The following is a 27,121-nucleotide window of genomic DNA, read 5'->3' on the forward strand; positions in this document are numbered from 1 at the left end:
GTGACCTCTCTGCTATGTAGCACCTGCAACCAAGCAAGAAATACTGCCTTCAGCGCCAAAATAAAATAAACCACGAGAAACCTTTCTCATTTCAGAACAACCTTCTCTAACCCAGACAAATTCAAGGAGAGATTTATGAAAAGCCTTAACAAAAAGTGAGAATGGTAGGTATCAGATCACCATTTGTGCTGAATGTCAGTTGGTTAAGAGAGATAATGGGTTTTCTTTATACCGTTACAGTGAGGTCCCCTTCCTTTGTTTACAATGAAATACGTCTTGCACATATAAAAACGAATTAAAAAACTATACGTGAGACTCTTATAGGATGTATAAACTGCATCTGGGGCATGGATCACACTAAAATAACACATCAAGGGTTAACAAAAGAAAAATCAAAGTGATCCCATTGAAGCTAATCCCTGAAGGGTCTGTGAAGCTGTTTCTTAACACTCTGTCTCCAGCTCAGAACTCCTTCTCTCGCTCTCTGTTGTAAAGCTCCCTTCTCCACTGTCTCCACATTCAAACAGGTGGTTCTCGTCTCAAAATAATCTGCTTCTGGCTCCAATCCAGATTTAAAAGCTGGACCCCACCCCTCTGTCCTTCTCTCTTTCTCCCTCCCTCCATCCCTCCCTCCCCTCTCCTCCTCTGCCCCCTACCCTGTCTCACTGCTGACATTTGTTGACTCAATAGTTTCAGGGCTTGGAGCAGAGAAGGAGATTTGTTTTTACACTGAAGAGGGGGAGGGGAACTGGGGCAGGAAGGTGGAGGAGGGAGGCTCAGAGAGGAGGGGGCAGCCACCTTAGCTGCTGCTGAGACATGCTAGCACTGCAGCTGGGCTGAGGCTGGGGTATGGTTAGGGCTGGAGCTGGGAGGGAGGGATATTTTGAATAAAAATATCTTTATTGTCCAAACTGCCAGCTAGCGACCTTTTACACCACAACAGACATTCTGGATCCTGCTGACTCACATTGAAGCAAAAACTCTGATAAAATGATTCAGACAAATTCAATCTGAAAGTAAGAGACACTGTGGTCTTTAACATTAAACACAAACTCATCATCTGCTGCATCACAGGTGTGTGCACCTGTCTGTTTACACACACACTGACTCCCCCCTGAGCGGATACACAACAGAGACCAGAGGATCTCTAACGAGGTGCCCCCCCTCTTTAAACCTCAGTGGGGGGTGGAGGGGGGTCTGATGGGGTCTGGGGGAGGGTGGCTGGGGGAGGGGGTTTAAACAAATAAGGCCGGGGGGGGCAGAGGATGGTGTAAAGAGCCGGTTAGTAGAATGATCTCCCAGCTTGGACCAGGCCTGAACCCCCTGCAGGGGTAGATTAAGCTCCTGCCTTTGGATTGAAGTCTGCATCATCTGGTTTGACATCGTCTCAAGCTACGGCATCTTGGGGTGTTTCCTGCTGAAGCTACTGCATCTTGGGGTGTTTCCTACTGAAGGTACTGCATCTTGGGGTGTTTCCTACTGAAGGTACTGCATCTTGGGGTGTTTCCTACTGAAGGTACTGCATCTTGGGGTGTTTCCTAATGAAGGTACTGCATCTTGGGGTGTTTCCTACTGAAGCTACGGCATCTTGGGGTGTTTCCTACTGAAGGTACTGCATCTTGGGGTGTTTCCTGCTGAAGCTACTGCATCTTGGGGGGTCATCTCACCTCCTTTTCTTCTCCTCTACAAACATCTTCTGTCAGCCGTGCGTGTGTGTGTGTGTGAGAATACGTGCCTGTAGGTGCACGTGTGTCTGACGTGCATGCAAATGTGTACGTGTGTGTGTACGTGTGTTTGTGTGTGTACGTGCGTGTGTGTGGTCTTAAGATTGACAGAGTTCTCCCACGATCACAGCAGGGTTGATCAAAGACCATCAGAACCTGGCCTTGGTTCCCGTGGCGACCCGCTGTTTCCGAGGAGATTATGAATGTTCCCCCATTCATTCATGTGGGCGGCAGGTGCCTCCATCACACACAGACACACAGACACACACAGACAGACACACAGCAAACTAGACGTCAACAGGGTTTTAGTGGAAAGGAAGAAAGGATGACCTCTAGTGGTTGATCAACACAAGCCTCTCAACCCCCAACCCAGGGCTGGGTCAGGCTCCATCCCAGGGCTGGGTCAGGCTCCAACCCAGGGCTGGGTCAGGCTCCAACCCAGGGCTGGGTCAGGCTCCATCCCAGGGCTTGGTCAGGCTCCAACCCAGGGCTGGGTCAGGCTCCAACCCAGGGCTGGGTCAGGCTCCATCCCAGGGCTTGGTCAGGCTCCAACCCAGGGCTTGGTCAGGCTCCATCCCAGGGCTGGGTCAGGCTCCAACCCAGGGCTTGGTCAGGCTCCAACCACACACCATTTCACACTGAATGGATTCACCTGTTCATCCATTCATCCATTCATTTAACTATCCATCCAGCGAACAACATCCATCCATCTTACTGTACATCCATCTATTCATCTGGGGTGACCAGATTTGAGTTTGTGAAAAAGAGGAAACCTCGTCGAACTTGTAAGGGCGTAACAGTTTCTGAAAGACCCAGAGAAACACAAATATCCGACGAGGCCAAATCCCGGACAATGTGGAATCCCTGCCGGACGCATTTTTTAGGTCTCAAAAAGAGGACATGTCCGGGTAAAAGAGGACGTCTGGTCACCCTAACTCATCCATCAATATATCCATCCAACAGCATTCATCCATCCATTTAACGAGAGACTGCAAAAGTACACACATCCTTCAATCAAGTAGAAGTATACTACTTATTTTTAAACATATACTCATGTTTAAAACGACTGGGAAAAGAAGTGTGGGCTATGAAGTTAAAAGTAGCCACTACTACACCTGGTGTCACGCTGGTAACTGGACCATTACTACACCTGGTGTCACGCTGGTAACTGGACCATTACTACACCTGGTGTCACGCTGGTAACTGGACCATTACTACACCTGTTTTAGTGTCACGCTGGTAACTGGACCTCACATCATATTCCTACATTAATAACAAAAAGACACTATAGACAGGCAGCGCATTCGCCAGGAATCCTTTCTGTAGTTGACAGTTTGGTGATCATTCTCAGTCATGTAGACATCGCTAACTCCCTCTGTCTCATCCATCATGTGAAAAATGTTCACAACTTTTTTTCAGACACAGTGAACAGTGAGGAGAGAAGGAGACGGGAAAACCTAAAACAGAGTAAAGCGCTCTGCTTTTTAGAGCGGAGTACAATAGAGTACAGTAGAGTCCTCATTAAGTACTCATCAATGATGTAAAACATTTGTGTGAACATTTTCTTCCCAAAATATTTTCCCAATCTTTCAAAATGTGCTATTAGAAACTTTAAAATACATATATGTGTTCACACTCATCCAACCATCCTTCCATCCTATTCATTCTAAATTGTTAAAAAAGAGAGAGAGAATTGATCTGAAGTCTGTAGACTTGACCTCTAAACGACCTCTCAGTCTTATCTGTCACACAGTGGTTTCCTCATCTTATGCCAACTGTTTCCCCACCAATCCTCAAAACTGTTCTTCTGTTTCACTTGTTCTGGAAATTAATAAACAAAAGACTGGAGATGTGGGGGGTGTGTTTAGCACAGTGTTAGACCATTTGACCTCAGATCAAGAGATTCCAGGTTCATCTCTCCAAACCTAAAACACTCACTCACTCTCACTCAAACTCACTTTTTGATATGAAAAGGTGGGTAAACACATCGGGCCAGAGTGCTTGGCCCGGCCAGGGGGTCAAAACCCCCCAAAACATTCCACAACAGAGACTGTGTGTATCATCGACACGTGTTTAAGGGGAGACATGAGAACAGTGTGTCGCCATCCTGACAGCCGGCTGTGTGTGTGTGTGGCTGTGTGTGTGTGTGTGTGTGTGTGTGTGTGTGTGGCTGCGTGTGTGAGTGTGTGTGTGGAGGGGGGAGGAACACATGACATCTGTGACCAGGCAGTCACTAATACCAACATCCTTGCATGTTCTTCTGAACAATGTCGCAATTCAACATTCCCTTACAGGTGGCGCACACACACACACTACACACGCACACACACACACACTTCACACACTCATACACACACTACTGCTGCAGCTCCAGCTGCTGTTCACACAGTTGTTATACGTCCATTCTCCAGGTCTGTAGTTGTATTCATTAAAGTGCCTAAAACAGTCTAGCCAACATGTGCTTCCAAGTACAGTCAACAAATATCCAGTAACAGATCCGGTGTCAAAGCAGGGACAGCTTGTTGCAACAAAGCAGAGTTCTAAGTGTTGGTGCTCATTGACCCTTTTAAATTCCCTGTTCTTCATTACAACCTGCTAGTAATCCCTCTGTCCTTCAACAGCCATCCAGAAATAGCCATCCAGAAACAGCCCCACAGCCAGGGCTTGACTACGGACGTTCAGCCATCCATCAACAGATGGTTAGCCAGGCAGACAGGCAGGCAGGCAGGCAGGTAGGCAGGCAGGCAGGCAGGCAGGAAGGCACACTTCGCAATGAGAACAGGCACACTCTGCCATGAGAACAGGCACACACCGCCATGACAACCGGCACATGCCGCCATGACAACCGGCACATGCCGCCATGACAACCGGCACACTCCACCATGAGAACAAGCACATGCCGCCATGACAACAGGCACACACCGCCATGACAACAGGCACACGCCGCCATGACAACCGGCACACTCCGCCATGAGAACAGGCACACGCCGCCATGACAACAGGCACACACCGCCATGACAACCGGCACACTCCGCCATGAGAACAGGCACACGCCGCCATGACAACAGGCACACATCGCCATGACAACCGGCACACTCCGCCATGACAACAGGCACACATCGCCATGACAACCGGCACACGCCGCCATGACAACAGGCACAAGCCCCCATGACAACCGGCACAAGCCGCCATGACAACCGGCACACTCCGCCATGAGAACAGGCACACTCTGCCACACCTGTTCACTGGTCCTGATCAAAGCCTGTTGCTGACACACTGCCCCCCCCCCCCACACACACTTGTTCTGCTGATAGCCCCTTACTGACACTTTCCACCCCTACACACACACACACACACACACACATCTTTATGTGTTTTTATGTCCTTGTGTGTGTGTGTGTGTGGTCCAGCAGCTGAGCCTCTGGTGACTGCCTCTTCCGTCCTTAACAGTGACCTTGAGCAGGCAGCCCACCTTCCACACAGGGGGAGAAATCCATTTCAGATGTGTGTCTGCGCCGTGTGTGTGTGTGTGTGTGCACCTGCGTGCCTGTCTGAGGTGTGTGTCGACAGACATCCTTTAGGCACACACACGCACACACGCATGTGCTTGCATACGAGATATCCGTTGCCTCCCCAACTATACCCACAAACACCAATACCCACGTCCATAATCAGCTTGAATTATCCTGTCTCTCTGGCAACACACCCACTGCTGATAACCAATCACGTATCAATACAACAAGGTGGCTGGTCAATAACAGACAGAAGCACAACGTAAGGTCAATCAAATAAACGTGTGATACATCCTGTCTATTGTCTATTGGCATTATTCTATGAATTTCAGTTGCTTGTTTACTTCTGCAGAAATGTTTGTCACAATGTGAAAATGACAAGTGTCACACACTGAAGCACACACACAAGGAGGAGGGAGGGGGGCTGGGAGGAGGGAGGGGGGCTGGGAGGAGGGAGGGGGGTTGGGAGGAGGGAGGGGGGCTGGGAGGAGGGAGGGGGGTTGGGAGGAGGGAGGGGGGCTGGGAGGAGGGAGGGGGGTTGGGAGGAGGGAGGGGGGCTGGGAGGAGGGAGGGGGGCTGGGAGGAGGGTGGTTGTGTGGGGGGCGAGGAAAAGGAGATTCTTTAAAATATCACAATAGATTCTCACGATGTGAAGTTGTGTTATTCACAGACACAGCCTGCGTGCATTAGCACAGGGTTGGTGAGGGCTGGGGGGGTGGATGGAGAGGGTGGGGGGTGACTGGAGAGGGTGGGGGGTGGATGGAGAGGGTGGGGGGTGGATGGAGAGGGTGGGGGTGGATGGAGAGGGTGGGGGGTGGATGGAGAGGGTGGGGAGAGGGTGGGGGGTGACTGAAGAGGGTGGGGGGTGACTGGAGTGTTGTTGAGGGGTGAAGGAGGGACTAAATACCCCCTCATCTCCACACGGCCCCCAGCCCCCAGGGCGAGGCTAGCGAGCGGTTCGGCTCTCATTAAGCCTCCTGATTGTCCCGAGCCAGGAGAAGAGATGCTCTGAAAAGGCTCATTAAACCCTTCTTCAGCAAGAACCCTGTCTCTCCTTCCCTCACCTCTCTCTCTCCCCACCTCTCTCTCTCCTCCCCTCCCCTCACCTCTCTCTCCTCACCTCTCTCTCCCTGTCTTTCCCTCTCTCTCCTCACCTCTCTCTCCTTTTGTCTCTCTCTGTCTTTCTCTCTCTCTCTCCCTCGCTCAACAGACTCTTGGGATGCTTTAGACTCTACCAATTTTATTGTACTCTCTCTCTACTCCTCTCTTTCCTTCTCCCCCCTGCCCTTCTAGTTGACGCTAGAATATCGTACCTGGGTCAGGTACGAAAGTGGGGGAAATTATCATATTAAACGCTGATGCTAAATCGTATCCGCGTACTGGGCTAAAATATAATTTTTCAGGGGTCGTTAACGCTCCGCCATATGTTGCCGTTTGTGCGCGTGCTCTGCTGAGTCAGCTCCGTTGGCTTTGCGATTGCTACGCGGTCCAATTAAAATGTTTTAACGAAGTTGATGGCCGGTAACAGACGGTGCGTTGGCTGCACCGATGATAAATAATAATGACCCCCTTGCCATTAGTGACTTTATCTTAAGTAAAGAGATGATTACGTTAAAATCATGGAATGTTTACCTGCTACAATGACTGTCAGGTCATATCAACATCATGTGACACAGTTCAATATCATATAATCGACAAGGTGATTTACCAGTCTGGGATAAATCCCTACAGCTCTGTTCTCAGAGAACTATCTTCCAGGAGGTTATTTCTCCAACACCAGTTGAAGCTAAACAGATTCCAGCTAAACCAACAGTTACTTAACCCCCCCCCCCCCCTCCCCCCCCAACTGCCCCCGTTTAGAGACACCTGGTGTTTAAGGGGTATGATTGAGGTGCGCATGCTGTAGGCAGGCCAAGCTTATAAGTAGACACTGTGGGCAATGATGTAAGATGATGTCATGTGATACATGTCCAGCAGAGGGCACTGTGTCCAATGGATTCTGCCTGGAGTCATAGTGGGGATGTCACATAGGTTCATCATTAAGACAAGTCATAAACGAACTGGTGTGTGTGCGCGCGTGCGTGAGACACCTGGGTCAATTACATGGATCATTCCCTTGAAAGTAATTGAGGTGTGTTTACATGTTTGCTTAGGAGTTTGATCATTAGGCTTCCTGCACATGTAGTGTGCATCTGCATCTTACAGTGTTCTTCAAATAATAATAAAATAGAAATAGTCAAATGATTTTAATAGCATAGGCTTGTAATACTCAAATCTTTTTACTTGAAATATGTTTTATATCTTTCCCCCCCCCCTCTATCCATTCTTTGCTACATCTCCATCTCCCTTTATTTCCCTCCTCATTCTCAGGCTGTACCTCCTCCTCCTCTCCCTCCTTCCTCCCCCCTTTGGCTGTGTCTGTCCATCCCCTCCCTCCCTCGCCCTCCCCCCGTCTTCTCATCACACTGCTCCATCCCTCCATCCCTCTCTCCCTCGCTTCCTCCTCCTCCCCCCTCCCCCTCTCTTCTCATCACACTGCTCCATCCCTCCATCCCTCTCTCCCTTACCCACCTTTTTTCCATCCCACCTATTTCCCTTTCTGCCGCTCTCTTATTCACCTCCTCTCTCCGGTTCCATATATTCCACCTCCCTCCTTCTGCCCCTCTCTCATATTCCATCCCCCTCTCCCTCCCTCTCATATTCCATCCCCCTCTCCCTCCCTCTCCATCTCTCCTATTCCTCTCCACCCCCCCCCCTCCCACTCTACGCCCCCCGCCCTCCTCCTGAGGGATTCTGGGGGCAGTGAGAGCAGTGTGGCGTTCAGCACGATGCCCGTGGCGTTCCAGGAGGAGGCGTGTGCTAATGACCCGCTCTGGAGCCCTGCTCAGCGCCATCTGACACGCACACACACACACACACAGGCACACACTCCCTCCCCCCCACACACACAGGCACACAGACAGGCACACACACGCTCCTTCACACACACGCAGGCACACAGACACACACGCTCCTTCACACACACGCAGGCACACAGACACACACACGCGCGCTGTTCCAGGGGGAGGCGTGTGTTAATGACCCGCTCCTGAGCTGCGCCGCCGCCATCGCCCTCGCAATTAATTCCCGCCGCCTCGCACCCCTCTCTGAAGATGTGTGTGTGTGTGGTAGAGAGAGAGGGAGAGAGAGAGGGAGAGAGAGAGAAACGGTGGGGGGGGGGGGGGCGAGGTACTGATAGAGATGGAAGAAGAGAGAAAATGGTAGGGAGCACTAGGAGAGGAGAAAGAAAAGAATGTGTGGCGATCTCTCATTAGTGTGTCACGGCAGGTGGCTCACGCTACCACCCCCCCTCTTTCACCCCCCCCCCCAACCTCCCACCCCCACCCCCATCCCCCAACCTCCCACCCCCATCCCCCTCACCAACCTCCAATCCCACCCTCCACCTCCTACCCTCTCCTTCCCGATCTCTCTCCCTTCCTCTCTTCCCCCCCTCCCCCCCCCCTCCAATCTCCCCTTCCACCATGGTCATGTTTGTTCTATGGACCGGACACTCAATTGTCTATTCCCCCCAAATGGACAGCGTGAACTCAGAGACCCAGTTTGTCTCCGCCCGGCACAGGAGCAACACCAACAGCAGCAGTACGTCTGGGTCTCTACGGAGCGACACCAACAGCAGCAATACGTCTGGGTCTCTACGGAGCGACACCAACAGCAGCAGTACGTCTGGGTCTCTACGGAGCGACACCAACAGCAGCAGTACGTCTGGGTCTCTACGGAGCGACACCAACAGCAGCAGTACGTCTGGGTCTCTACGGAGCGACACCAACAGCAGCAGTACGTCTGGGTCTCTACGGAGCGACACCAACAGCAGCAGTACGTCTGGCTCTACTTCCTGTCCTCAGACAAGTTACAGCGCTGGCAGCAGAAAATTGCAACTGTGAGCTTGGCTCGTTGTCCCTGTTGTTCAAAGCAGTTTATCCACCATTACATTGATTTTCGTTTCTCCCCTGGCCTGGTGGAGCTTATTCAGATGTGCGTGACGATGTGGACTGCAGAGTCCTGGAGGAGGTGATGGTGTTAGGGTGGTGCTAGGGGAAGATGGTTGGGCTCTGATAGAGGTCATGGTTAGTGTGCATGGCTCCTGTGTCGGCGTCAGAGAGGAGGAGGACTGGAGGTTGATGCAGTGAAATGTGTGTAGATCTAAAGGGGAGGGGGGAGGGAGGGGGGAGGGAGGGTCCCCTTCAGCCCCCACAGTTCAAGAAGCTCTGCTTTCTCCATTTCCTGCTCGACCTCCATGTGACCCGTAGATCTGCTGTGTTCGCTCCATCGAGGGTCTGGACCCTGGATCTTAGCGGAGAGCAGTTTCAAGCTAAAACCGTTTGAATGAAAATAGTCATCGCTGTTGTGCTATGTGTAACAATAGTACAACTTAAATTATAATTTCATTGTGTTTTAGCTCGGCCTTAATGATTCGGGAAGTTCTGTTTGACTGTTCTATCCCTCTACTGACAGTCAAGAACTACAAAAACGACATCCCCATTATACAGAAACTACACATCCCAACCACTCTTTCAAAATTGAAAATATCAGTAGCAGTAGGGTTGTAACAGTGTAATAACAGAACCTTTACACTCTTCCAGCTACATACCGAGTGTTGTGTTCCGTGTCCTCCCCACCCAGAGGGTGCTGGGAGGCTGTGTCTGGCTGGGGGAGCGGCTTCTCTCTGCCGCTCAGAGGGGACTTGACAGGCAGGATTAGCGTGTCGTCCTGCTGTTTGCCCAGCCTGCTTGCTCCACCTGTTTCCACGACGACGGCGACTGGGGAGGCGTGTTTGCCTGTCGTGGCGCCCGGAGAAGACGATCTCCTTACACACACACACACACACACACACATACACACACACACGCACGCACACACAGGTATACACACACACACACACACACACACACAGGTATACACACACACATACACACACACGCACACACAGGTATACACACACACACACACACGCACACACAGGTATACACACACACACACAGCCTCCATAAAGATGTGCACTTAAGCCTGGGTGATGACGCAAGCGCAAGTCAACATGTCAGTAAGGTCAAACAACAGCGGACACAGCAGGCTTTTTGTTTGGTAAAACAGCATGCTTGTCTGATTAATGTTTACTAAGAACAGTTACTGTAAAACACACCATATATACTGTATATATATTAAACTCGTAGCTCAAGTCAAGCAATTTGATTGGTTCATTGGCATGGTATCTACACCATTTCCCACAGTTATGGGTCTTACTCCTTAGCATGATTCAGTATCACTACGCCGTCAGAAGAAAAAATGTTAGCCTAACAATCTATGATAGTTAGATAGCTAACACAATTTAAACATTTAAGTTTCACCTCGACATACAATAGTTACCTAGCTAACAAACAAAGGTATCTTGTTGGAAAGATAAAAAATAACTAAATCAATATAACACCAGCTTGTGATGAAAAAAGAAATATGCTAGCATGTACACCGCATAGCAACCGCGTACCCTGCATAGCAACCGCCTCACAACGTGCAGCCGGGCAGGAGGGCCTACTTGAACATTATAATAAAATAAAAAACTTTTCAATTGGAGTGTCAACTACTCATGCTGGGCCAAATAACGCCCCCTAATTGTTTTATTAACAGATACACTAACACTACCAACCAATTAGAGAGCCTACCTAAACACAGCAAACCAACCAGATAGCCTACCTAAACTCAGCAAACCAACCAGATAGCCTACTTTAACACAGCCAACCAACCAGGGCTGCGTCTCCCGAAAGTGTCGTAAGCCTAAGTTGATCGTAGAATCCATCGTACAACAAATCTTAGTTTTACGGCCGTTCCCAAACACATCGTAGCTAAAGTGTCTTTTCAAAAGTGCATAGATTAGCCTACTCCTTACGAGCATGTTTGGGAAACGCACGTAAGAAATATCGATGGTTTCGTTTTTCGCTCGATCGTTGCTACGATCCATCGTTATTGGGAAACGCAGCCCAGATAGCCTACCTAAACACAGCCAACCAATCAGATAGCCTACCTAAACACAGCCAACCAATCAGATAGCCTACCTAAACACAACCAACCAATCAGATAGCCTACCTAAACACAGCCAACCTAACAGGGGCTTCTCTCCTTCACTACCACAGACCAAACAACAAGCGCAGAAACAACAGCCCAACCACCCGCCGCGGCTAACCATCCGCCCTCGCCATCCCCTCAGACAGAGGAGGAGGAGTTGGTGTTTGGTTTCAGCGAGCCGCTACCAGTGTAATTAACGCTGCTCGGTTCACTTTAATTAGTCTGTAACCCCCCCCCCCCACAGGGAGGGAGGGAGGGGTGGAGGCAGGGTGAGAGAGATGAAAGTAGGGAGGAGTAGCATAAAGGGGAAAGGCAGGGTGAGATGCATCATGTTGAGGCAGAAGGGCTAATGTGTGGCGAGGCGAGGCAGCGTCCATTACGGCGTGCCGAGGCGGGGAGACGAGGCGGCCAGCTGAATAAACACACCACCAAGGTCGCCTCCGCCGGAACAGCAAGCCACGCCGCGCTCTCGTAATCTCACACTGTTTATCCTCTTCAGACACCCGCTCCCCTCTCTCTCCCTCTCCCTCCTTTTCCCTCTTTACCTCAGCCTGCCTCACTATCCTTCTCTCTCTCCCTGTCTGCTTTAAGGTCTCTCCCCAGCGTCTTTCTCTCTCCCTGCTCTCTCCCTTTCTAGGTCTAACCCTCCCCCTCTCTCCCTCCTTATCTAGATTTCTAGGACTATCCCTCCCTCCCTCAGTCTCTCGCCCTCCCGCCCTCTCCACCTCCTCCCTCCCTCCTGAGAGGGGCATTGGGAAATAGCTCATCTCCATAACAGAAGTCAGGATGATCTCATCAAACGCACCTCCAGGAGGCTCTGCTGCAGTTCAGCCCCTCCTCTTCCCTCTTCCCCTCTTCCTGCTCTCCCCTCCTCCTCCTTCCTTCTCCCCTCTACCTCTTCCCTCCTCCCCTCTTCCCTTCTCCTCCTGTTCAATCCTCCCTCCTTCTCTCCTTCCCCAATACTCTATCCTCTGTCTCCCCTCCTCCTACTCCTTCTCTCCTCCCCTGTCCCATCTCCATATGATCTCTCCTGCCCTCCTCCACCTCTTCTTCTCCCCTCCTCCCCCCCCCCTTTTCCCAATCCTCTTTTTCTTCCTCACTTCCTCTCTATTCTCAATTCTTCTCTTCACTCACATTCATGCACATCTCTCTTCCTCTTCTTCCTCCTCTCCCCACCCACTTTCTTCTCTCGTTTATCATCCCCCCTCCTTTCATTGAGAAAAAGCTGCAGCTAACTGCTCTGTTAGGAGGTCTGCTGTTAGATCTTCTGGTTACTGGTTTAGGTGTTTAGGGAACCCTGATGGCAGTTTGTGCTGTGTGGTGTTGTATGATGGCCGGGTGACTCCATTCTGACATTTCTAGTGTGCGTTTTCTAGTGATTGTGTGGTGTCTGGCGATTGTGTAAATTATGCGATTGCGTGATTTCTGATTATTGTGAACAATTAACCTTTTATATTATTTTAAGATAATATTTCAAAACATCATCATGCATCTACATACAGGTAGATCTGCCTCCGACCGATTTTCCATTTAAGTTCAATTCTGGGGGACATTTTTTATTTCAAGTTCAAGGTGCTCCAACAAAAAAGCACACATGCTTGTTCTACCTACAACTCTCTCTCTCACACACACACACACACACACACAGCCCAGAGATCAGGTGGAGACAATCGATAGCTCCCTGCCGTAGAGCCTTGAATGGGTCAGGCCACTTCTGGTGACCCGGCCTCTCCACGATCCAGTTTCCATCGACTAAACGCTGGCCACACTTAAACCTGGCAACGCTTAAACCTGGCAACCCAGTTATTAATACCCCTCTATGCGGTGGGAAGAGAGAGAGAGAGAGAGAGGAAGAGAGAGAGAGAGAGAGAGAGAGAGACAGAGACAGGGTAGAGGGACAGAGGGAGGGAGGGGGAGAGAGAGAGGGAGAGACAGACAGAGAGACAGAGAGGAAGAGAGAGAGAGCCAGAGACAGGGTAGAGGGACAGAGGGAGGGAGGGGGAGAGAGAGAGGGAGAGACAGACAGAGAGACAGAGAGGAAGAGAGAGAGAGCCAGAGACAGGGTAGAGGGACAGAGGGAGGGAGGGGGAGAGAGAGAGGGAGAGACAGACAGAGAGACAGAGAGGAAGAGAGAGAGAGCCAGAGACAGGGTAGAGGGACAGAGGGAGGGAGGGGGAGAGAGAGAGGGAGAGACAGACAGAGAGACAGAGAGGAAGAGAGAGAGAGCCAGAGACAGGGTAGAGGGACAGAGGGAGGGAGGGGGAGAGAGAGAGGGAGAGACAGACAGAGAGACAGAGAGGAAGAGAGAGAGAGCCAGAGACAGGGTAGAGGGACAGAGGGAAGGAGGGGGAGAGAGAGAGGGAGAGACAGACAGAGAGACAGAGAGGAAGAGAGAGAGAGCCAGAGACAGGGTAGAGGGACAGAGGGAGGGAGGGGGAGAGAGAGAGGGAGAGACAGACAGAGAGGAAGAGAGAGAGAGCCAGAGACAGGGTAGAGGGACAGAGGGAGGGAGGGGGAGAGAGAGAGGGAGAGACAGACAGAGAGACAGAGAGGAAGAGAGAGGGGGGGAGAGAGAGAGAGGGGAGAGAGAGACAGACAGAGAGAGTTATAGAGAGAAAGAGAGAGGGAGAGAGAAGCGAGGCAGGAAAGAAGGCAGACAGCCTGGAACAAAGCCATGCCACGTGGGGCCTCATCTCTTCCTCCCTCTGCTACTCCCCCCACACACACACACGCACACATGCACACACACGCACACACACCTCCCTGTGGTAGAGCGGTCCGGGGGCGAGACCACCTAGGCAGTCATCCCTAAGGGGAGAGAGAGGGGGGCTGGCGACCTCTGAAACCACAGTGAAATGATTTTCAGGCTGTATCCCTACGTACACACACACGCACTACTACACATACACATGCACACAAACGACACTACACATACACGTGCACACAAACGACACTACACAGACTACACACACACACACAGACCTGCTGATGTGCCAGGCTCCTGTATGGTGACTGGTCAGGGCTGATTCTTAAACCACAGCCCTCCAGGTGACCCAGAGGTGTGACAGTGTAGGATGAAACAGGGTTCTCTTACTAAGAGGCAGGCTAACGGTGGTGTGCCAGCCAGGGGCGTGTCCAGACATTTTTGATAGGGGTGGCCCGCCTCTGACTGGGCATATAGCCAATCATATTTTAAGATATTGGGGTGGCCAATTAGATTTCAGGGGTGGCCCGTGCCACCCTAGGCCACTCCCTGAACACGCCACTGGTGGCAGCCTCACTTAGAATCAAATGAAGAAAAAAGGGCAATCCTGTGCAAAGTCCTAAAATATATTGTGACTTAATATTCCCCTTCTACTTTTACTTTTAAGCGTTTACTCATATTGCATTCTATTAATAATGAAACCCCTTTGAAACAAGCTGATTCAAACAACTCACTCTGGCATATCATAGGCTACCTTGAATCATGACTTAAACAGTACCATCTGCTAACTGAAAATATGCCACAAAAACCGTAAACAAGCTCCAAATATTTTTCTGGAAAACTGGTTAATGTAACAAGTTTGTTGGAAATACGGTTTGACCATTTCTCAGCTGAACTGTTGTCCAAGTAATACATTCGTTAATACTAGAGACTAGTCTAACTATAGGTAGCCCACAGTAAACTTGATCGCTTTCTATCTAAATCACTATTTGAGTCGTCTACAGCATTTCCGACCTTTTCCACTTCAAGGCCCGAAACATCCGTTCACGTAATTCTTTAACAACACCACGGGAGCCCATCAGTTCGATTTCACGGGAAAAAGTATTTGAGCGATCACAGACAGTGTCCATCAGTAGCTACCACAGTGAGCACACATTGTAAAGAGAGGTAAACTGCGTAACTACCACGGCCAGGCAAGGTACAGTATAGAACTCCCGGTGAAGTGAATTGTGACTTTTAATTTAACCAGAAAAGGTTACGGTCACCCTTAAACTATTGCATTAACCCTACACTCAGATTGCGCGGCTTCACGGTTTTTTCCCCGATAACCCTTCACCCTCACGGTGATCTCTCCCGTTTTAGAAACTAAGAAAGACCATTGTAACAAACTAATGACAGACCATGTATTTATGTGGTTTAACATGAACGACTAGGAAGCAATCGGACAGGTAGGTTAATTGAGTACAAAACATTGTTAGCTAACCTAGCTAACGTTCCTGCTCAAATCCTAGATATCTAGCTAGAGCTAGCCTAGCTAGAGCTAGCTACTTTCACAGTAAACGTTTTACTGTGTGAGTTAGATACCCTAAACCTTACCTTTGTAATTGTCGATGTAGCGCTTGAAATGTATATTTTGAACACCCTTTTCCTCTTGCTTGAAGGGCAGCAACATAGAATCCTATGTACATCGTTAATTGTCATTTTGGAAAGACAACCAGAACTCCTCATAAAAACCGGCAGTTTGTGTTTGAGAACCGCTCGCTACAGGAAGTTGTTAACTTGGGTTATAGCCTGACGTTGTCATACTCATAATTCTAGTCAGAAAATGAGTCTGAAAACTCTCCGTTGGGCTGTGATTATGGGGCGTGTTTCAACCATAGAGTTAATATAACTAGACAAGCTACTTTTGTCTTCCAAGATGGCGTCCCCATTAATTTCTATGAAAAGTGCTCAGTGACGCAGTTAGGCAAGCGAGAGCGCGAGACTGGACGCGGCCATCTTTCCACTTCCGTGTCTTCCTGTCTAGCTTTAAACAGTGGCTCTTTTTTTCCCTAGCTCTGAGAGCTCATGTAAATCGGCTATCGGCCAATGTGAACTTTTGTGCTCGTGCACTGTTACTAACCGCGAGTACATTTGCAGGCAACTTTTATTAACTAAGCAAATAAATGGGTTGCTAGTTTACCCATTTCGGATTGGTTTCAAACTTCGAGGAAAAATTATTCTATGAAAAAGCTAGTAGTGTGAGCCAGGTTCGAGAATCAAACAAAAATTATTGGGGGAGATAGTTTTGTAAATGTTGAATGGAGTTAATAGAATAAAAACGACCGGAAGAGTCGGAAACCTAACCGTACATGCAATACCACCTACATCCACCGGGGCCGTTGCTTCAAGCCGAGGGGCGAGGGGTGGGGGCTTGGTTTCAACCGAACTCGTAAAACAAATGCCTCTTCGCTCAATTGGATAGACCTACAACCAATCAAAGCAACGTAATATGTTGTTTGTTGAAAATGATTTCAACCGAAGGGCTCTTTCGTGACGTTGTTGATTACGTTACTGTTGATCATCTGTCCATCATGTATAAAGCCCGTCCTGGCAATTTCATTGGTCCGTCCCGATTCTGGTTTTATAAAGTTGTTCCCAATACGAGACCCTCCAGACCCAACTTCCCGACCAAATTTTTTTGTGGGCGGGGAGAAGTTGGGCTGGCAGCCAGGCTCCTTGGGTTATGCAGTAATATGCGAAAGTGATGTGTACATAGTGAATTGAAATGCAAGTTGGGAATCCTGTCTACAATATCCACTCCAATCTTTCCGATATTGAATGGCATCGATTGCTCTACAGGACTTATGATCATCATTTGATGCCCCTCTATGGTTTATTGCTTTAATAATCTATCAGACAGACACACAACAGTCTAGTGTTTAACAGCGCAAATACAGGGAAAGCAAAGCTGATGAAGTGTTAGCTATAATGGCAGCTAGTGCTTTTTAGATTTCATACAGACTAATTTTGTTAAACCGTATAGGCCTACATGACAATAAAATCTTGAATCATGAATAGAACTGGATCGTTTCTTCACTTTTCGCCACAAAAACTTAAATGATCTATAGGCTCACCCCGTGCTGCCTCATTTGAAAACACAATGTCAAAAATATCTTTATTTTCTTAGGATTGTTTTTAGCCCTGTCTGTTTCCTGTTTTATCAGTGCCCTTGTTGCTGTTTTTGAATGTTTTATGTTTTGAACACTACAGCCTAATATATATAGTGGAATACTGCACGAGTTGTTTTGTGAAATAAATTATAATGGTTTGGAAATGAAATTATTTTGGGGTTGTGACTTTATGACCAAGAACAAATGTGGGTCCGGAGGTTAGACCAGTTGAGAACCACGGGTCTCCAGTTTTGTATCATCTGGTTTTGTATATGGTATGGTAGGGTAGGGTAGGGTATGGTATGGTATGGGTATGTTTAGTGCTGGGGTATCGTGTTTGGAAGTTAGTGCATCTTTATAGAAAGTGTGTAAACTGTAAACCTATATTCAGACAGTTTTTATTAAAGTTATTAAAACATACATACATAGGGCCTACCTAAGAAATGGACAGGACAGTATGATTACATTGGGCTAATAATGAACGTGGATCATTTATATGCCACATTAACTACTGCTAATCTATATCAAAGTTGATTGAATGATTGGGTTTATAATTGATTGTAGTTGTAATTTCATCACAATTCCGTCCAACCGTATTTCACGTGTGGCCAGCAATTATATTCTTTAACGTCATGAGCGTATCACACACGGGCACATGGATTAAATGTGCCGTGCGTTCGTGTTTTAATGCTTCTGCAAGACAGGCGTCCGTGGCCACCGGGGAAGGGATTTATAACGGTGATGAATCCCCCCCGGTCGTGCACGCAGGTCTTCGTAATTATGGCTGTCGTTCGGCGGAGGGCGGGGTGGAGGAACACCCCTGGTCTGAAGCATTTTATCTTAATCACAGAACGCTTCCATCCAAATTAATTTGACAAGTTCCATCCACCCCACGCAAACCGCAGAATACCTATTAAAAGACGCATCTCGCAAATGACAAGCCCTCTCTAAACGCTTCGTCATGTGTCCGAATGAAATAAGAACATCAGCGAAAGAGAAAGAGGGAGAGAGAACGGGGGGAGAGGAGGAAAGGGGGGAGAAGAGAGAGAGAGGGGGGGGGGGAGAAAAGAAGAACGACAAAAGGTTAAGACGCAGTTTCCCTACCCAGCGTTATTTTCCCAGTGGAGCGCCCTCAGCCGCCCCCCCCTCCCTCCCCCTCGTGTTTCTATAGTAATTTCCAGCCAATGATCAGTAGGTGTCCACATCCCCGCTTCCTCACCTCGGCACCAAATCAGCCACACACAGCGACAGGAGACACGGACAGAGCTCGAGCACTAGGAAGCCACACAATACACCACGGACCGCCAGAGGAAACACCTAACGCTTCGTTATTTTGTCCCCACCGCTCCTCAACTTGGGACAGTAAATCGTTTTTTTTTTTTCTTTTTTGGGGGGGGACTAAACAAAGCTTTGATATCTGTAGTTTTGCACCGTTTTTGTTACTTTTTTTCCTTTCACAGATCCGCGCACAAGAAGTCGGTAAAATGGTCCTTTTGTTTTGAGCGCGCTCGTTCTCTTTCTCGTTCTTTATGTGCTTCCTCGAACTGAAAGATCGTTTTTTTCCCCACCTCACCATGCAGTAATGTGTCGCTCGATATTGGCAGACTAGCGTCTGGAATCGCTTCTCACCTGGAACCCGGTAGGTGATGCTCTCCCATTTTACCCCCGTCAATCCAGCGTTATATTATTCTGCATGAGCCCTCCCGATTCCCTTTACTTATCTGGCTCCCAAGCGCTCGGCTAAATCTGTCTGAATATTTTTTTCGGTTTATTTTGTATAAACCGAACATCCTTCATATTTCCAGCTCCTAACCTTTGGTCTAATGCCTCGTCCAGTCAGTGTAATTAACGAGATCGTGGTGCAGAGGCTTTCACCCGGACCCACAGCACTTTCGTCCTTTCTCCCTCTCTCCCTCTCTCTCTCCTCTCCCTCTCCCTCCCTATCTCTGTCTCTCTCTTCCCCTCCCTCCCTTTTCCTCCTCTCCTTCAAGTATCGAACATTTCTGTCTCTCTAAACTTTGTTTACAGGCTGAAAATCAATAGCCGTGACTTGATTGCCTAAGGCCTCCGTGTTTGGCTCCTGGAGTGAATTGATTAAGCGATAATGACCCGGAGGAAGGCCGATGATTAGCGTCCCTCGAGGGGATGTTGACCGGTGACAACAGCGGGTATTGCTGGATATGGTGTCGTCACACTGTTGTGCTCGCACTTTGGGCTATTTCAGGCGACCGAATATATTCATCCATGTAGATATTTTGTCTGGATTATATTTCTGAATATACCTTTTCATTCTAAATTTATGCCTCATTGGTTTAAATTTTTTTTGTAAAAAAATATTTTTACACCAAGAATGAAGAAAATATTGAAAGGTTTATACTTTGGTGTAAACAGATACTAAAGACCAACAATTATAATCAACAAATACTTTCTTAGCATAAAATCACTTTTAATATCTCACTTTGAGGGCTTCTCTGAAACTACGGCCACCCATGTCCCAGTGAAATTTTCTAGATTTGTAATTCATTCTACAGCCAGCTGTTGGCTTGTAGCATGGAAGTGATTTGAAATGCTTTACTGTTCCAGCAATGGTTTAGCTTGGGCAATTAAAAACACAGAGAGAGAGAGAGAGAGTGGGGGGGAGGGAAAAGAGAGGGAGAGAGAGAGGGGGGAGGGAAAAGAGAGATAGATGTGTCTAATAGGCTTTTATCTGTGGAAACAGAAACCAGACAGACAGAGCGAGAGAGGAAATGGAGAATTCAGCCTCCCGCTTCATCGGATAACCCCCCCCCCCCCCCCTCTCCCCCCCAGGCAGCCGACACCAAAGTGGTCGAGGTATTTGGGCTTTGGGCTGTGGATTGAAATTCACCAGCGGCCGAATTGTCCCGAAGCATCATGGGAGTGAAACGGAGCCTTCGCCAGGAGCAGAACAATACCAGGTGTTCTAGAAGGCTCCAGTAGAGATGTTAGGGGCCTGAGCCGTCTAACTGTGGGACTAGGGAATAGTCCGTAGGAGACTCTCAATGCTCCCTCACAGGAATCAGCTGAAGAGGACTGATTTTCGATAGAGTTGCTGTTTTGGGCTTGGGAGGTATTATCAAGTTCAAGTTTTAAGTTTATTGCAATTGTCACAACAAGTACAGGTACATTAGAATAATCCTCTTGACAATCCCTCGCAGCCTCTAATTAATATCAACAACCTAAAATAAAGTTAGAAGTTCACACCTAAATTAATTAGAACTGTTGCTGCTCATCACTGATGAGATGCTGTACTTTGGATTCCAGTGAGGCTTCTGTGTGTTGGTGTGTGTCTGTGCTTGTCTCTGTGTGTGTGTGTGTGTGCGTGTGTGTGCTTGTCTCTGTGTGTGTGTGTGTGTGTGTGTGCTTGTCTGTGAGTGTGTGTGTGTGCTTGTCTCTGAGTGTGTGTGCCTGTGTCTCGAAGCTGCATATCAACAAGCATGGTTGATGGTCTGTGTCTTCAGTTGGATATGACGCTGATATCATGTTGATAATGGGACTGTTTTCACCACCATCTTCATTATTCTGACAGAGCGGGCCTGTTGTAAATATCTATCTCTCTTTTTTTGCGTGCATCATAAAAGTAACTTCTCAAAATGTCCAAGAATCCTTTGACAGCATTAAGTATTTCAAGGAATACATTCTTTTGAAGTTCTCCTATGATGCAGACCCAGAGCAGGCTGTATGGTATCTTTCACAGCGATATCTGTCCTCGTTTACTATGACACTAAAAAGCTGTATCTCTCTACTGTCACCAGATAAGCAGAGTATTTCAGATGCATTTCATTATTATGATAGAGCGAAAGAGTGAGAGGGAGAGTAGAATGACAAGCAGGCTGATTCACGAAAATGCTCTGCTCTTTTATCTGAAGGAAAAACTTGTGATTGGAGGAAATTGAGGAAGAGGAGGAAATTGATTGGGGGGACGACAAGGAAGTGATGTGGATTGGTTGTAGTTCGATGATGGAGATGGAGAAGAGATAGTGATTTAGGGGAGGTACAGGTTTGGCTATTTCAAACTGCAAATCTGGAGCATTCAGTTGATTGCATCTGTCTCATGTCCAGTTGGGACTTTTCCGCCAATTTCTGTTGGGAAAAATGGACCGCACAAGTGACAGAATATTCCACCAGCCTGCCTGTCTGTCTGTCTGTCTGTCTGGGTGTGTTCTGTCTGTCTGTCTGGGTGTGTTCTGTCTGTTTGCCTGTCTGTCTGGGTGTGTATATCTCATCTGTGGTTCTCTCCCCCGTAGGGCCTGAACGAACGCCCCAAGATGTTGACACAGACTCGCTAAGCACCCACCAAGAGACCGAGGCCTCCACAGCCCCTGACCCCCCTCCCCCTCCTCCCCCCCACCCCCAACACTTCCTGCGAGCGCGCCTCCTCCTTCCTCCTTCCACCATGTCGAACCTCAGCAACGCCCTGTGCATCGAGAACGCCCAGAATTCGGACGTGTCCCTCCTGCAGAAGGACTTGCTTCAGGACGGTGGATTAAGCCAGCTGTTGGATTACAATGCCGAGATGGAACGCTACCGCTCCTTCGCCAACTTTTACAAAAACAACGGCGGCTTCCCGCAGGCCGCCAAAATCGCCCGCATCACGACGCCCATTTTCCCCAGCGCCAGGATCGGAATGTCCCCATGGAACTGCGACAACGCCATGCTCTGGGGCAGGAAGTCAGCTGCCATGAACCCTAACAGGACCGGCATGCACAGGAACGACTCCCAGAGGCACGGCAAGCCTGGCTTGTCGCCAGAGACGCTGCAAATGGCAAATAATAATTTCCTCTCTACCTTATCCCCCGAACACTGCAGACCTTTAGCCGGGGAATGCATGAACAAGCTGAAATGCGGCGGCGCCGAAGCAGAGATAATGAATCTCCCGGAACGCGTCGGAACTTTTTCCGCCATCCCAGCTTTAGGGGGCATCTCATTACCTCCCGGGGTCATCGTCATGACAGCCCTTCACTCCCCCGCAGCCTCCGGTGCCGTCACAGACAGTGCGTTTCAAATTGCCAATCTGGCGGACTGCCCGCAGAATAACTCCTCGGGTTCCGGCGGGGGAGGGGGGAACCCGGCCAAGAAGAAGAGGAAGAGGTGTGGGGTGTGCGCTCCCTGCCGCAGGCTCATCAACTGCGGCGTGTGCAGCAGCTGTCGAAACCGCAAGACGGGCCACCAGATATGCAAGTTCAGGAAATGCGATGAGTTGAAGAAAAAGCCCGGTTCCTCGCTCGAGGTGAGAGGGGCTGGTGGTGTTGGTGGTGGGGGCGGGGGGGGGGCTGCGGCTGGTGGTGTTGGAGACTGGTGGTGTTGGTGGGGGGGAGGTGGGGGGGGCTGCGGCTGGTGGTGTTGGAGGCTGCAGGTGGTGGCTGGTGTTGGGGGGGCAACCTTGGGAGGTGTGTGTGAGGTGTACCTTTCTAGAGGGTTTAGAAACACTTTCCCCTCCCTCCCACCCTCCCTCCCTCCCACCCTCCCTCCCATCGTTATCCCCCCTGTGCTCCAAAGCATTAACCTTTTTTCCTCCAGTCACGTTTCTAAGCCCTGGAAAACGGTTTCCATGCCCACCCATGCTTGTGCGTCCCCTGGCTTCAGCGATCTGCCTACCCGCCTATCCTAATTGGCAGTAATTAGGGGGTGTTTGTGCGAAGCGCAAGCTGAGCTTTGGCTCAGACACCCTAATTGCTGCCAGTCAGGCTGGGGGCTTGGGGGCGGAGGAGGGATCGGGGGGGGGGCTGAGAAGAGGCAGGGAGGTTTGAGGAAGGGGGGAAGAGAGGGATCCTAGGGAGGCTGGGCTGGAACATACCTCCGGCTGTTGGCTGGCCTCCAAGCCTTCGCTGGGAAATGGTTTTCACTGGACGAGCCATCGCTCTCAGCGCTCGGTCATTTGAACCAATTATGGAGAGCTGCCGTCCTGAGGGGGAGGGGGAGGGAGATGGGGAAGGGGGGGAGGGATCAATATTGCTCATAGCCTCTGCCTCAGACCCCTCTCCCCCCCCTCCCCTCCTGAACTCCTCCTCCTTTTACTCCTCTCCCCATGTCCACCCCCCTCCCCTCACCATGTGTGATGAGTGAGAGACGGAAGGAGGAGGTGGTTGGTGACGATGGCTGACGCCGTTTCTCAAAAACACTCATGGCTTTCAGTGTGGGGAAGAGGCGGAGGGGGCGGAGGGGCGGGGGGGGCGGAGGGGCGGGGGGGAAGAAAAAAGATAAAAACGGGTGAAAAAAACCCTCTTCCTCGTCGCCCACCCAGACAGCTTCCTCCCCCTGATGCTGTGTGAATTGATTTGGTCTGAAGACTGCTTGAGATGAAATCATTTCATATTCCATCAAGGCTATTAGGACCTAATGTATCAATCCGGTGAACGAGAGAATAGAAAGAAAGATGCGTAGGAGAAAAGGGAGCCAGGATTGGACGGTGTTGGCTGGTGGGTTTCTAAACAAAGGACAAGGACAGAATGTTCTGGATTCACTCAAGATGATTGGCAGCTGCTAGGAGTGTTTTGTTGCTTTGGTGAACTCCCATCCCAACGGAAAGGGTTTATAAATGTATTTTTTTTAATTTGAGAATTTTAATTGATTTAAGTATTGGTTGACGTTTGCTGGTAGTGTGACTGTGTTGGAATATAAAAGGAGCAGTTGAAACACGGCCACTTCCACCGCCACTTCGTTTCCGTACCACCTTCACCGCAAACGGTGGAAACAATGATAACCGAATGCTCCTAATTAATCCAAATCCAAATGGTGGGAAGGTGTGTTCCCTTCACAGGTGTTGAATATCACTCAGACAGGTAACATCAGGACATCAGGACAACATCTTGTTGTTATTTATTAATAGTGTGTGGTGGATGTTGCAAGGTTACATTCTGTGTGTGGGGGGAGATTAACTAATGAGTAAAGAGTGGAATTCTCTAGATAGTAACTACGATGGCTACTAAGGGGGGTGGGTGTAGCACAGTGGTTAGAGCATTATTACGACAGTTCAAGAGGTCACAGGTTCAAATCCCCGTGTACGGTGTATTGGACCAAAAAAAAGTTTTGGGTCGGCAGGTCGTTTCTTTAATTTGTAAAATTACAATTTATGAACCATGCAAGTCAGTGGCATGCCTGGTACACCAGGCCTGGCCAGAACTCTTCATAAAGACATGCTTTTGATACAAGATTTTCGACCTGGCTATTTTGTACACAAGAACGCCCAACGTTCTTTTCCAGGACGTAAACACCAAACGCTTTCTTCGGGATCTTATGAAACATAATTGTGGAGGATTTTAAATACGGGGCAGCAGTTTTAAATGGCAGGTGCACAGGTGTTTCATACTGGAATTCGCACAAACACACACACACACACACCTGTTCTCTCAGGATGTATCGACTGTCAACAACATCAAATGCACTTCCTAGGTGTGTGTGTGTGTGTGTGAGTGAGAAACAGGTGTCCAACAGGAGGCTAACATGACTAACATACAGATATCGGAGACGTCTGGTGTCATGACCACAGTTGCTATGTCGAGGGGGGAAAACACAGCCACCAGAAAACAAATCTAAACTTGCTTTTTGTTTGTTTAAGAAATAGGTTGTTAGCTTCCAGTTCTATAATCTCTATTATGGGGGTGTTGTAGCTGTAATTATTATTTGGGTGCCTTTTCATCTGTAATTATGGAAGAAGACGGAGGATGCAGGAAACAGGACTGGTGTTTATGACAGAGTGAAGGTGTGAATAAGGATAAGAGCGTCTGCTAAATGACTAAATGTGAAGCCAGGTCACACGCATGTTTTGGAAACGTTTTGAAACCATCAACATTCAATATTCTGACGTGGCATCGCTTTATTATTGCACAAAAACCTACAGTCTCTCACTCACACACGCAATATGCTCGCTTTCTCACACATACTGAGACATGCAAACTGTCTCTATCTTACGCACACACACACACACACACACAAACGCGAACCTGTAAACATTAGCAGACTGCACAGTTCTTCCCACGAAGGCAATGATAAGCTAGCTAGCGTCAGCCAGTTAGCTTTCGCTGTCAGTGTTTTCCACAAGGGAATCGCCCTGAACTAATTATATCTTAAGCAGCGGTGGAAAATGCTAATCAGAATTTTACTCACACCCCCGAAATCGGAGAGGCAATTTAATCTAATACCCCCTTTAATTTGGCGCGCTAATGCTAGACCCTGGAGGATTGCCCTGTGTCACAGCAACGCTGTTGTGCCAAACGCAGCCAGGCTCCTCTCTCTCTCTCTCTCTCTCTCTCTCTCTCTCTCTCTCTCTCTCTTCCTGCCTCTCTGCTGTCTATTCCTGCTCCCTCTTTCTTCCTCACTTCTTCTCTTTCTTTCTCTCCTGCCCTGCCTCCCTCCGTCCCTCTCCCTCTCTCTCTCTCAGGCCCCAGGAAGGATTAGTCTAGCGGAGGAATCTCATCTAACCTAACATTTCCAGAGCAGCTACCTCTGCCCCCTAAGGCTCACAGGTTCCTGCTCTCCGTTTACAGCTGCTTGCCACCGTGTGTGTGGCTGTGTGTGTGTGTGGTGTGTGTGGTGTGTGTGTGGCTGTGTGTGTGTGTGGTGGTAATCACATGAGGATGAAGCTGGTTGGAGGCACTTTAACAACATTACGTAGGTGCACACTAAGAGAGATCAGCTAAAATATGATTATTAGTATTATTATTATTAAACGTTCAAGACAGACATACACTTTGTCAGAGTCTGGAGGTGAAGTATTTTCAACATTCATTTAGCAGATATAGTTGTAAGTCACTGGATATAGTTATCCAGTGACTTACAGCACAGGGGTAATTTGAACCTGCAACCTCTTGATCTGCAGTCAAAACCCTAAACGTTGAATAGATAGTTAAGAACCACTGATCTGGAGTCTAAGCTTGATTCAATCTGTTTCTGTTTTGGCAGCAACTGTGTTGCAGGGTTTGTATTCATAAACAGTTTAACGTGTTCAGATGGATCCAGCTTAAATGCGTCGTGAATAATTGATGATGGCTTGAGGGCTGATGGTGGAATGAGAAAGCTCTTCCCCCCTCTTCCTCCTCTAAACACTTTTAAACTCATTGTGGATTTTTTTTTTAAATATGTTAACACTTTATTGTTAATTAATGTAGAAAGTCAACAGTGATAATTGTTATTGTTATTATTAACTGACGGTTAAATTAAAGATATTGGCTTGCTCTCCCTCCCTGAACCTTTCAGTTCTCAGTTCGTGTTCAGTCTTGGAAAAATTCGGCACATGCTCCTGGTTCCTGTTCCTTTCTGGGTGTTTTTTTCTATGCAAATGACCAAATGCGCTAAATAATCTGATTGTTTATAACACGCTTTAATATTTGGGAATAACATCAGGTGATACTTAATGCGCTTCCTATTGAGCGCAAAGCATATTTCTTTTCTAAAGCAAATATATATATCCAAAGTAAATCCAGTTGTCAGACAGTTGGCCCGGCCTTGGGTCTCCTCTTCCCAGAGCTCCTCACAACTCCAACCCAGCTTCTCTCACTTGGTTTTCCTCCACTCAAACTTGTCTTTTCCACACAAGCCAGCTCACAGTCTCAGAGTGTCTGGCGCGGTTGAAGGAATTCAATCAATACTCAACCCATTCAGTTCTGGTGTCTCCCACATCGTGCTTGTTCATGGTGTCTAGAAGCTTCCATCTCTGCTCTATGATGGAAGGAGAGAGAGAGAAACAGAGGGAGAGAGAGAAGTGAGAGAGAGAGCGAGAGAGAGAGAGAGAATGAGAGAGAGAGAAAGAGAGAGAAACAGAGAGAGAGAGAGAAGTAAGAGAGAGAGAGAGAGAGAGAGCGAGCGAGAGAGAGAGAGAGAGAGAGGGGATGTGGGGAGCGAGAGAGGCAGACAGAGAGAGGAGCTCATCGACCACATAGGATGGTTAGCCAGGCTATT

General features: G+C 48.7%; 1 protein-coding gene across 1 annotated transcript in view; it reads left to right on the top strand.

Annotated features, from left to right (window-relative positions):
- Nucleotides 1-18,460: 18,460 nt before the first annotated feature.
- The window catches only part of cxxc4 (CXXC finger 4), a 9,776-nt gene continuing 1,115 nt past the window's right edge, over nt 18,461-27,121 (top strand). The window contains exons 1-2 of the mRNA XM_047045377.1: nt 18,461-18,845; nt 21,472-22,454. Coding sequence (XP_046901333.1) covers nt 21,621-22,454 — 834 coding nt within the window. The 5' untranslated portion in view covers nt 18,461-18,845; nt 21,472-21,620. The remainder of the gene's footprint in view (nt 18,846-21,471; nt 22,455-27,121) is intronic.

Source organism: Hypomesus transpacificus, chromosome 22 (assembly GCF_021917145.1).
Source record: "Hypomesus transpacificus isolate Combined female chromosome 22, fHypTra1, whole genome shotgun sequence".
NCBI lineage: Eukaryota > Metazoa > Chordata > Actinopteri > Osmeriformes > Osmeridae > Hypomesus > Hypomesus transpacificus.